At 37.2% G+C, this 13,172-nt stretch overlaps 1 protein-coding gene across 1 annotated transcript; it reads right to left on the bottom strand.

The window, feature by feature from the left end:
* Positions 1 to 8,921: 8,921 nt before the first annotated feature.
* TMEM225 (transmembrane protein 225) lies at positions 8,922 to 12,285 on the bottom strand. Its single transcript, XM_047879072.1, has 4 exons — positions 11,454 to 12,285; positions 10,692 to 10,838; positions 10,073 to 10,207; positions 8,922 to 9,365 (listed from the first exon to the last, which is right to left on the bottom strand). The coding sequence occupies exons 1-4, from the start codon at positions 11,629 to 11,631 to the stop codon at positions 9,139 to 9,141; spliced, it is 687 nt and encodes a 228-aa protein (XP_047735028.1). The 5' UTR covers positions 11,632 to 12,285; the 3' UTR covers positions 8,922 to 9,138.
* Positions 12,286 to 13,172: the final 887 nt, after the last annotated feature.

Raw genomic sequence — 13,172 nt, 5'->3', positions numbered from 1 at the left:
CAGACCATGGGAAGGACAATGACTTTAGTAAACCATCCCTGTAGGATAAATTAACCGCTCTCCCTCTAGTTTGGAGATGTTTCTATATCACCTCACAGCCCCGTAATTCAAAGATTAAATTTGTAATTATTTGTTTGCAAATTCTCTTTTCCCATCTTTCTCTTGCATCTTATTTTACAGCCATGCCAAATTACTATACAGATCAAAGATTTAAATGCAAAAAAATAAACCAATGACAAAGTTCACTGAAAAAGAAAGAGTTCAGACAACTACCTTGAACCAATACCTTAATCAGACTTTATTATCCTCTACCAACTAGTTTTTGCACAATTATTCTTGTTAAAGATTTAAAAGACCATTTGTATATTTGCTAATATTTATGCATATTCATGAGGAAAATTATATACTGCACAAAATCCTCAAATTTGTAGACAACTTAGAACATATTCTTCAGAGATATGCAAAGTCCACTGAATGCTTGCTGTATATTGATTTCCAGAAAATTTATTTCAATTCAGGTAGGTGAGATATCCAAGCTCATCACTTTCTTGCCACTAAGAGATATTATCAATTTTTACATCATATTCAATAGAATTTCTAAAAATATAATTTTAATATATTTTTAAATTATTATTGAGGGTAGTATTTCTTTTGTCATTTCAAAATTCTTCCAAGACTTTCATATTGATATTAGTATTTTTTTCTGTTCCTTTCCCAGACTTCCCGTGTGTTGTTTTTGTATACTTTTTCTTATTTTTGTGCTATTTTAAGAAGAGAAGCTGTATTTACATATAAATAAACACACATTTACATATTCATGTGCATGAATATTTATATGTAACTAGGCATGTATATATTTAAATATATGTGTTTATATGTGTTTATAATTTATATAAACTATTACATTCTTGACTATTCAATGGTCAAGACCCAGTGATTTAAATTTTTTTAAAAATGTTTATTTATTTATTTTGAGAGAGGGAGCACGTGCAACCAGGGGAGGGACAGAGAGAGAAGGAGAGGCTCTGTGCTGTCAGCACAGAGTTCCATGCAGGGCTCAATCTCATGAACCATGAGATCATGACCTGAGCCAAAATAGTCAGATGCTTAACCCACTGGGCCACCCAGGTGCCCCCACTTTTTTGTGCTTTAAATATTATTTCATAATTTGTTTTTTATGTTTAGAAAGGCCTTTCCCAGTTAATATGCATCCTAGATTACCTAGATTTTATTCAGTTTTGTTCCTTTATTTATTTTCCATTTAAATCTATAGAGAGTCTGGAAGTTTAAGTGAAGCATTAATGTTTTTCTAAGAAGCTAAATTTCCAAACTCTATTTTTTATGTAACTTATACCTTTGCTATTGGTTTGTGATATCCTTTTTGTCATACACTAAGTTTTTTTATATGTATCAAGATTTGTTTCAACATTTGATTTTATTTCATTGAAAAGTCTTATCAATTCTCATACCAGAATATCCTAGCTTTACTTGCTTTTAAACTAATACATTTATGTATATTTCACTGATTTGAATTTAGCGATAAATCCAGAAAGATATTAGGTAATGGTGAGAGCAAAAATCTTTGTCTTCTTTCTCTTATTTTAATGCCTATGGTTTTTATTTTTCCTTGTGAGGGAAGATCACTTTATTACTAGATTACTAAATATTTTGAAATGTTTTAAAATATTTTTAATGTTTATTTATTTTTGAGAGAGGGAGAAACAGAGCGTGAACAGGGGAGGAATAGAGAGAGAGGGAGTCAGAATCAGAAGCAGGCTCCAGGCTCTGAGCTGTCAGCACAGAGCCTGACGCGAGGTTTGAACTCACAAGCCCCAAGATCATGACCTGAGTTGCAGTCAGATGCTTAACTGACTGAGCCACCCAGGCGCCCCTGAAATTTTTTTGATGGTTGCTTTATTTTATTGAGGTTATCAATATTTATAATTGGATCAGTTTACATGAAATGAATTTATGTACAGTTTTTAGTATAAATAGATTCTAAAATTTCTGGGTGAAACTTTAAGGTGCTGTTGTTTTTGTTTGTTGGTATTAATGTTAGGACTTTTACATATGTATCCAGTGGTGAAATCAGTCTAAAGACTACATTTCATGCTGTCTTGGTAGGTCTTGATATCCAGATAACATCTAATGAATTGGGGACTATCTCAAGTTTTCCTGGATTCTGGAAAATTACTTGGTTTTTTTTAATGCTTACTTATTTTTTAGAGAGAGAAAGACAGAGTGCAAGCAGGGTAGGGGCACAGAGAAGGACACAGAATCCAAAGCAGACTCCAGGCTCTGGGCTGTCAGCACAGAGCCCGTCACAGGACTCGAACTCACAAACTGTGAGATCGTGACCTGAGCCGAAGTTGGATGCTTAACCGATTGAGTCACCCAGGCCCCCTGGAAAATTACTTTTTGATGCTTTTTATGAAATTGACCAAAAGTGTTTACTAGGGTTGTATCTAATTTTGAAAAATAATTTTTTTAACTTAATGATATATGTAAAATGGTATTTCATTACGGTTTTCATTTTCATTTCCTCTATCATTAGTAAGATTGAACATCAGGAACTATTTTGGAATATCTTTGTGAATTTTTTTTCATATGTTTTCCCACTCTTCTTCTACGTTTTGAACATTTTTTCCAAATTTTAACAATTCTTTATATATTGGGGAGATTATCACTTTTTCTGTGATATATGTTGTAAATATTTTGTTTTGTTTATGGTGTTTTCTAATGCAAAATTTTTTTTTTTGCTTTTATTGAGTCAAATATGTCAATCTATTCTTCTATTGCATGTAAATTTTGAGTTATAGTTGAAAAATATTCCATAAATCCATCTTAAAGAAAAATCACCTCTTTTCATCTGATGGCTTGTACATTTTTATTTCTTACATTTAGTTATCCTTATAAATGATATGAAGTCTAATTTTAAATCTAATTTTATGTTTTTCCAAAGACATAACTAGTTGTCCCAACACTATGTATTAAAAATTCCAGATTTGCCCTAATTATTTGAGATTCTATCTTTATCATATATTAACCTTTGCATGTACTTTGGTCTATTTCTAGAATTTCTATTCTATTTAGCTAGTCTTCTTACCTGTTCAAGTCAGTATCATACTTTCTAAATATAAAGGCTTAGAGTCTGTTTTGATATCTCATGAGGCTAGTTTCCCCTCTTATATATTTATTACTTTTATTTTTTAAGGCTTTATTTTAATTCCAGTCAGTTAATACACAGTATTATATTAGTTTCAGTTGTACAATGTAGTAATTCAACACTTCCATACATCACCCAGTGCTCATCACAACAGGTGCACTCTTTAATACACATCACCTATTTTACCCATCTGCCTACCCACATCCCCTCTGGTAACCATCAAGTTTGCTCTTTGTAATTAAAAGTCTGTTTCTTGATTTGTCTCTCTTTCTTATTTTCCCCCCTTTGCTTGTGTGTTTTATTTCTTAAACTCCACAGATGGGTGAAATCATATGATATTTGTCTTTCTCTGACTGACTTATTTGGCTTAGCATACTTTCTAGCTCTATCCATGACATTGCAAATGGCAAGATATCATTCTTTTTTATGGTTGAATAACATTGCATTGTATGTACATCTTCTTTATCCACTCATCAATCAGTGGACACTTGGGCTGCTTCCATATCTTGACTATTGTAACAAATGAATTCAGTAAAGTCTCAAGATACAAAACCAACTGTGCAGAAATCTGCCTCATTTCTATACACCAATAATGAAGCAGCAGAAAGAGAAATTTAAAAAATAATCCTGTTTACACTTGCACCCAAAATAATAAGATACCCAGGATGGAAAGACATTACATGCTTATGGATAGGAAGAACAGATATTGTTGAAATGTTATACTACCCAAAGCAACCTACACATTTAATGCAATCCCATTCATAATACTAACAGAATTTTTCACAGAACTAGAACAAAGAATCCTAAAATTTGTATGGAACCACAAAAGACCCCAACCAGCCAAAGCAATCTTGAAAAAGAAAAGCAAAGCTGGAGGCATGACAATTAGGGACTTCAAGTTACGTTACAAAGCTGTAGTTATCAAAATAATGTGGTGCTGGCACAAAACGGAACATCAATCAATAGAACAGAATAAAAAATGCAGAAATAAACCCACAATTATATGATCAATTAATCTTCGATAAAGCAGGAAAGAATATTTAACAGGAAGAAGTTTCTTCAGCAAATGGTGTTGGGAAAACTGGACAGGAAGATGCAAAAGAATGAAACTATACCACTTTCTATCTTTATCTATCCACACCACACACAAAAATAAATTCAAAATGGGTTAAAGATCTAACTGTGAGACATGAGACCACAAAAATCCTAGAAGAGAACACAGGCAATAACTTCTTTGACATGGGCTTCAGCCACTTCTCTCTAGATATGTCTCCTGAGGCAAGGGAAACAAAAGCAAAAATAAACTATTGGGACTAAATAAATAAACTGCTGCACAGCAAAGGAAATAACCAACAAACCTAAAGGCAACCTATAGAATGGGAGGAAGATATTTGCAAATGACATATCTGATACAGGGTTACTATCCAAAAACTATGAAGAACTTATAAAACTCAACACACCAAAAACAAATAATCCTATTAGAAAATGGGCAGAAGACATGAACAGACATTTCTCCAAAGAAGACATACCAACAGCCAGCAGACACATGGACAGATGTTCATCATCACTTATCATTAGTGATATACAAATCAAAACTACAATGAGGGGCAGGGGCACCTGGGTGGCTGAGTCAGCTAAGCATCTGACTTCGGCTCAGGTCATTATTTCATGATCTCATGAGTTTGAGCCCTGCATCAGGCTCTGTGCTGACAGCTCAGAGCCTGGATCCTGCTCCAGATTCTGAGTCTCCCTCTCTCTCTGCCCCTCCCCCCACTCGCGCTCTGTCTCTCTGTCTCTCAAAAATGAATAAGCATTAAAAAGGAAAAACATGACCACGAGGGGCACCTGGGTGGCTCAGTTGGTTAAGCATCTGACTGTTGATTTCAGCTCAGGTCATAATCTCACGGTTCATGAGTCTGGGCCCCACATTGGGCTCTGTGCTGACATTGTGGAACCTGCTTGGGATTCTTTCTCTTCTCTCTCTGCCACTTCTCTGCTCATGCTCTAGCATGCTCTCTCTCTCTCAAAATAAATAAATAAACTTTAAATACATATAATATATTCATAATAAAAATTTACAACAATAATATGAAATATTATATTCAAATGGCATGAGGGAGGCTTCTAGAGTGCTGTTCAGATTCTGTTTCTTTATTTGAGTGTTCATTACACAGGTGTGTTCTCTTTGTGAACATTTAAAGAGCTACACACTTACCATTTGCGAACTTGTATATATGCATGTCATATGTCAAAAAAGGTTACTCAAACTTTCTTCCAAAACCAAATCAAAATAACACATGAAAATAAAATAAAGGGGGCAAAGAGAGTACGAGAAGAGAAATCATAGCCAAACTTGACTTACATAGATTCAAGAATTCTAAAATAATTAGAAAATTTATTTCAGCAATTTATTAAGAGAAACATGACTAAACGGGAATTTTCCCAGGTATGTAAACCGTTTAACAATGAGAAACAAGAGAGGAAAGTTGGTGTGGTAAAATTTGTACAGACACATCAGATGAGTCTGCAAATTTAATTTAAAACAATCTAAAACAAATGGGGCACAGCGTTAAAGTTTTAAAAAGTTAGGCAATAGGTACATAAGTGGTTATCACATTGCTTTCTACTTTGTTCTGTAGGTTTAAAATATTTCACAATAAAATACAGAGAAAATTTTCACAAATTATAATTTATATAAAAGATACATCCTATTATTGGAATAGGAAAAAAATCAACTGATCTCAATAGACGCATAGAAATTTTCAATAAAATTAATCATTTACTTTTGGTAAACTCACTCTGCAAATTAGATATAGAAGAAGTCCTTTATTTTTTTTTAATTTTTTTAATGCTTATTCATTTTTGAGAGACAGAGAGAGACAAAGTGTGAGCAGGGGAGGGGCAGAGAGAGAGGAAGACACAGAATCTGAAGCAGGCTCCAGGCTCTGAGCTGTCAGCACAGAGCCTGACACAGGGCTTGAACCCATGAACCGTGAGATCATGACCTGAGCCAAAGTCAGATGCTTAACCCACTGAGCCACCCAGGTGCCCCAAGAAGTCCTTTAACTTGATGAGGCAAATATGACAAATTCTACAGTGCATATAATATCAACTATTAGGATTATGGAGGCATTCTTATTAAAATAAGGAACATAGAAAGGATGCTTACTATCTTTTTTCCCACTCAACCTTATCTTGGAGATCTGAGCCAATGAATAAGACAACACAAAAGAAGTAAGTGATATAAGTAATGGAATGAAGTGAACATCTTTTCTGTGGACAATTTGTTTTCCTCCAAGGATAACCTAAGAGAGCATACAGGTAAAATTATAAGTACTAAAATAAGAATTCAGTAAAGTTTCTAGAGACAAAAAATCAACAACTTTACACCAGTAATAGGCAATTAGAAAATGTTATAAAATATTTCAATTCAGAAAAGCATAAAACTGCAAAGTTACCTATGAATCAACCTTAACAAAAAGATCTGTCTGGAAAAAATAAATCACAAAACATTATTGAAGGACATGAAAGAAGACCTAAATAAATAGTATCATATTTTGGCATTGGATGAAAAAATATTATTAGCATTGTTAATTATCCCCAAATTAGTTAATAAATTAATATGATTCTGAATCAAATCATAAGTAGGATTTTTCTGGAACTATACAAGCTAATCTTGCTATTTATATGAAGACCAAAGACCAAGAACAAGTCAAGATAATTTTGAACAAGAATAAGGACTTGGGCATATTGAACATCAACACTTTCTTTCTCTACATAGTAATTAAGACCGTTGTGCCATGCAGGGATATAAAAATAGACCAATGGAATAAGCTATGGAGATCAGAAACAGACTGACTTTTATGTATATTTGGTATATGTAGGAGATTATGTTACAATGCAGTAAGATAAGGAATTAAGCCATAAAAATATTCTGAATAGATAGTTATCCACATGGAAAGTAGGTAAAATTGGATCTTTACCTTATATAATACGCAGAGATTATTCCCAATAAGAGTAAAGAGAGCAAGGAAGGAATTGTTAAATAAGACACAATAGGGGCGCCTGGGTGGCTTGGTCGGTTAGGCGTCCAACTTCGGCTCAGGTCATGATCTCACGGTCCGTGAGTTCGAGCCCCGCGTTGGGCTCTGTGCTGACAGCTCAGAGCCCGGAGCCTGTTTCGGATTCTGTGTCTCCCTCTCTCTCTGCCCCTCCCCTGTTCATGCTCTGTCTCTCTCTGTCTCAAAAATAAATAAACGTTTAAAAAAAAATTTTTAAAAAAAGACACAATAAAGCACCAACTAAAAGGAAAAGGTTGATCTATTGTATTACATTTCATTTGAATACCTCTGTAAAACAAAAAAACCTCATAAACAAGGTTAAAAGCCAAGGCACAACCAGTTAGTATTAGTTTCCAATATATAAGAACTACAAATCAATAAGAAATAGACAAATCATTCATTTTAAAAATGGTCTAACACAGTAATTCAGAGAAGAGGAAATCCAAAAGCTCAATAATGAAATGAAAAGGAGAGTTGCTGAGAGGGAATGTTTATTGATGTGGCAAGGGACAGTATACCCTGAGTGTCTGGTGTAGTGTTGAGGCACTTGGAGGTCAGAGACAAGCAATATCTGATGTTACGTGGTCACCTGACAAGCCTGGAGACCCTCATTTTCTTAAAAAGTGAGCAAACTCAGTGATAGTTCAGAGATTAAAAAGACTGATCACTGAAGGACTGGCAAGGTACAAAGAAACTAGAATTTTCATACATTGCTGGCAGAAGTGTAAATTATAACAGCCATTTTTTGCATCACTTTGTCAATATTTAGTTAACTTGAAAATGAAGATACTTTCTTTTTTTTAATGTTTACTTTTGAGAGAGAGCGAGTGCGCGCGCGTGCAAACGGGGGAGAGGCAGAGGGGGGAGGGGCAGAAGGGGGGAGGGACAGAGGATCCAAAGTGGGCTCTGTGCTGACAGCAGAGAGCCCAATGCGGTGCTCAAACTCACAAATCCGGAGTCGAAGTCCAACACCCAACTGATTGAGCCACCCAGGCGCCCCAATAAAGATAGTTTCTGCTATTCTAGTCCTAGATAAATACCCTAAAAGAAACTCTAGCTCATGGACAGAGGGAGTTGTGTATAAGAAAGTTCATAACAGCACTATTTATAACAGAAGAAAAGAAAACAACTAGATTTTCATCAACTGGAGAATGAATATTTTACATTATATCTCTACAATGGAAAACTTAGCAGTAGTTTCAATGAGTGAAGTCAAACAAAACGTAATGAATCCCAAAACCATACACGCAGTTGAGTGAAAAAAACAAGCTGCAAAAATGATCTGTACAGTCTGACTTTTAATGATCTTTGAAGATTTGGAAAGCTAATCTATATAATTTTTAAAGATGCATTAAGTTCTAAAAAATGACAATGTGAATGTAAAATGATCAGCGATGCATCATTGAAAGTGTTTTGTGACGAGCAGCAAGGGAGGGAAATGAGATTAGGGAACTTTTTAGAGGAACATCCGTTTTGTCTATAAATTTAATTTGAAAACATCTAAAGCAAATAGGGCATAATTGTAAAATTTCATAAGGCTGAGTGATGTGTGCACAGATGTTTATCATGTTTTGTATTCTTTCTGAATGTCTGAAATATTTCACAATAAAATAAGTGTGATGTATAGAGTTAACAATACAGCAAGTATTAGTTAATGATAATATTTATTAAATGAATAACAAATGTTATTAAATGGTGAGAACAAATAAAAGAAACTGTTCAGCAGGTCAGGATCGAAAAACAATAAATAAAAATAAAAAAACCACCTTCCGGATCTTCTTACAGACCCTAACCCAGTCACATGCATTAAATAATGCCAAACAAAGACACCACGGCTGTAGAGACACAATGCACATACACACAACGTTGTTTCTATTAAGACAAGCACACACTGAAAGATACATTGTCAAATCATACAGCCCAGGTTACACGACGTGTTTGGATGTGTGCTCTGTTTGGAAAATCTTCCTTTGTGTGAACAATACTACGAAGCATTGCGGGCTGTTCTGGTAAGGAAATAACTTTGATAGAACTCTCAGACTCCTGTCTGTCCTTAATTTCTCTGCTGGATGTGCGGAGGATGGTCAGGCAGGCAAAGCTCTTGATGGATTGTTTGTACTGTAGGAGAGAGAGGACTCCTGGGGAAAAGAGAAGCCAGGGAAGGGTGATGAGGGGTCAATGGAGAGTTACAGAAATACTTCCCTCTATGTCAGCAGACATACTCCAACCCAAAGCCCTGTGGGTCCCTTTGAACTGCCCCAGGCCACTGGAGAGGAGGATGCTTTAGTGGAAGAGACCAGAAGTGTATCCACAATAGCTTAAATGCTGTTCATGTCATTTTGAAAGAAGACATGCTTCTGGGTTGTGAGTGCAATTCCAAATGAAATTTTCAAGACTTTTTAAGAAAATGAGGGTCTCCAGGGTTGTCAGGTGACCACGTAACATCAGATATTGCTTGTCTCTGATCTCCAAGTGCCTCAACACTACACAGGACACCCAGGGTATACTGTCCCTTGCCACATCAATAAACATTCCCCATCAGCAACTCTCCTTAGTCATGACTTGGATGGTTATCTCTGTCCTGAAGTGGGGATGGTGTGAAAGACAGTAGAAAGGGCAGAAATGAGAGCTGCCCTTGAGGCAAGCTTATTGAATATTTCACACAGCCCTGGTCTCCAACTCTGCCCTTGAAGGAACTGCCCTCAGAGAGTGAGTCACCTGAACTTTAGCCCTTTAAAATGTAAGGATTGGCACTTTTCCCCATCTCGCTTTCCCATCCTTTCACTCTCCTCTAACGGGGATAGACTGGTTCTAATCACCTATCAGGGGCCCTGAAAACACTCACCAGAGGCCACAAAGAGGGAGACATTTAAGTAGGCAGTGAAAATGATCCAGGTGATCTTGTAACTGGAGTAGTACACGGATTTACCTTGACTTAGCTTTTGGTGATACATTAGGAGTGCACAGAGCAGAAGGAGACCTAATGTCCAGACAAAAGAAGGCGGGGGGGGGGGGGTGGGGAATCCCTTCTAAGGAACTTTGGCTCTTCTACTCAAGTCTTAACCCAAGATATGCCTGACTTCCAAACCTCCTACATACAACTGCACTATGTTCAAAAATCGGGGCCCTGGGTAGCTTGGTCGGTTAAGCATCTGACTTCAGCTCAGGTCATGATCTCATGGTTCGTGAGTTCAAGCCTCACCTTGCACTCTGTGCTGACAGTTCAGAACCTGGAGCCTGCTTTGGATTCAGTCTCCCTCTCTCTTTGCCCCTCCCCAATTTGTGCTCTCTCTCTCTCTCTCTCAAAAATAAACAGACATTAAAAAAAAAAAAAACCCAACCTTTCTAAGTGGTACATTCAATTCAGAAGCTGCGTATCTGAGCCAAAGAACTAGGATGGTTGCAGCCTAGATCCTTCAACCAAATTTATCTCCAAGCCTGTGTTAGGGGAGCCAAGAGGTTACCTGTAAAGAAACTGAGGAAGACAGCGATGAAGAGGGTATGTTTAGTTTGAGGAATCAGGTAGGTGGATTCCAAACCCAGGAACAAGTTATGGATGAAGGAAAGGATGAGAACCAAAATCATCATGGTCCTGACCACTTCCAGGCCATCTGTTGGAAAGCAGACGCTATGTTGAAAGAGGGACAGATATTTTTTCTAGGCTCATTTCCACCTGGAAATTTCCACAATTCTCTAGGTAAAAATCAGAATGAGGTAAAAATATTTCTTTAAATAATAAAGAGGAACAAGGGGAAAGAATAAAGAGGTAGGGGGCCTTAAGCTGAGTGGGAAAGAGAACCAGAAGAAACTGTTCTCTTAGTGTTTCTGTAAGTTTCTTTCTCTTCTATTCTTTTCACAGAACAGATTTCTTGTTAAATATAATTCATCCTGCCCTCCTCCAGTGGCAAAACAAGCTATCGTCCTTGTTGCCAGTTACCTTTCTTTTATTCCCTCATGTTCTAGATGTGCTGACCACCCTGCTGCTACTGCCAATGTCTCTCAAATGTCCAGCAGAGAAGTCTGTGAGCTTCTAAACTTTTCTCCAAAATATTCAAAATGGCGAGATTTTAGAGTCAGCCTTGACTCTTGATTATGGAGCTGGGTGCAATGCAGCCAGCAGAAGTTGCCCCAGAGAATAATAATGAGTAAGCCGGTGAGATAAATGGAAGTCAAGGAAAGATGAACCCTCCCTCTCCACCCGTCTCTTTCCATAGCGCAGTTCTGACCTTCTGGCCAAAGAGTAGTGCAACATATCCAGGGACTGTGGCTTACTGTATTTTTCTTTGTTTCCAATGTCAGTTCAACCCATTCTTCCATGATGATTCCTATGGCCAAGAAGACTAAGGCCCAGGAGGAGAAGACCATGTTGGTGGCCTGGATACCTCTGGGTGATATGTTCCCCATTGTGAGTGGGGATTTCAAGCCGAGACCACCACCAATATCTCAGATGGCTCTTCTCTGATTTGATTATTTCTTCACAAGAGGAAGAGCAAAATCTAAACGTTTAGTGATTGCTGAGGTATTGGCAGGGGCAGAGCTGATAAAGCCTGTGGACCAAAGAAGATAAATCCCACCCCCCACTACTCCTATATGTGGCCTGTCCTGCTGTCAGGGCTGCTAACTGCCATGGAATCATCTATTGACTTGACCCTTGACCCTGATGGCTGGTGCAGTAGGAGGACCATGGCTGACTACAGGTCATGAGAGAGCTACCCAATATAGAGGGAGATAAAATATCACATATTAGAGAGAGCTGCCAGCTTTAGTGATAATTAGAGGCCTTGAAAGAGGTTAGGCATGCCTGACTAAATGGGTCCAATTTTAGAGCTAGGATTATATGTTCCAGGATTACTTGACATTAGGTAAGGATCAGTGAAGAGAAAAAGGCATTCAAGATCGTTGACAGGAATAGTCAGCCAGCTAGTACCACAAAAGTGAATGACCATTCAGAATATAGGATGTTTTAGAGAAACTTGTGTCCTCATTTGGAACTCCTAAAGAAGTTTAGTTAGGTAGGCATCTGGGAAGTAGACCAGCACCTTGAAACCACAAAAGCTGGCTTGATACACCAAAGCATTGCACTCCAATATCATTTATAAGGCCAGACCATTATTTCTTGACAATTGTCTTTGTAACTTGGCAGAGAAAACATTTATGGATCCTTGAGTAGGCCACTATGGTATTCAGTAAGCTCAAAGTCAAAGGACTTGTATTAAAATCCTCCCCCTACCCTGAAAAAAAAGCCTTTTACTGAACTAAGATAAAAGTCATATCTAATGGCTTCTCTCTGCCTATTTCTTTGACCTTTCCATGGGCCAACTGGATTTCTTTCATTGCTTCAAACATGCTGTGCTTTCTTTCTTCCAGACCTCTGTACATATCTTGGTATATTTTATTCTAAATTTTTTTTTAAAAAAACAATGCTCAATATATTTAATCTCACAAGGGAGACTCCGTGGTTAAGAAAATGGACTCACGATCCTGGCTTTACATCCTGGCTCTACCGCTGAGCAGTTTTGTGATCTTAGAGATAATAATGCTTCCTACTACACAAGAATTTTGTAAAAAGATTGCATGAGTTTAGGAATGTAAAGCCCTCAAAAAGCGTTCTTGGCACATAACAAATGACATGTAGGCAATTACCATAGTATTAATTTGGACTCCTTGGAAAAACACCTCTGAGGCAGAGAATTGTGTGTGGAGAGTTTATTGGGGACTACTTAGCCAAGAGTCACATCTGCCAGTGTTTAAGGAAGCAGATTTGAGGAGAGGTTGAGCTGAGATGTAGTTGCAAGAAAAGAAATGTTAGCCAACACCACCAGGAGATTTGGACCTGGTGTGGCTTTTGGAGTCATCCTGAGTGCAGCAAAAGAGCTCAGTTTGCCCTGGAATGCAGGCTGTTCCTGGGCTGGTAACTCCCTTCTGCGTCCAGGGCAATTCCTTTA

The sequence above is a fragment of the Prionailurus viverrinus genome, chromosome D1 (genome assembly GCF_022837055.1).
Source record: "Prionailurus viverrinus isolate Anna chromosome D1, UM_Priviv_1.0, whole genome shotgun sequence".
Lineage (NCBI taxonomy): Eukaryota > Metazoa > Chordata > Mammalia > Carnivora > Felidae > Prionailurus > Prionailurus viverrinus.
The sequence above is the reverse complement of the archived record's forward strand: the minus strand, read 5'-3'. Positions and strand labels throughout refer to the sequence as shown.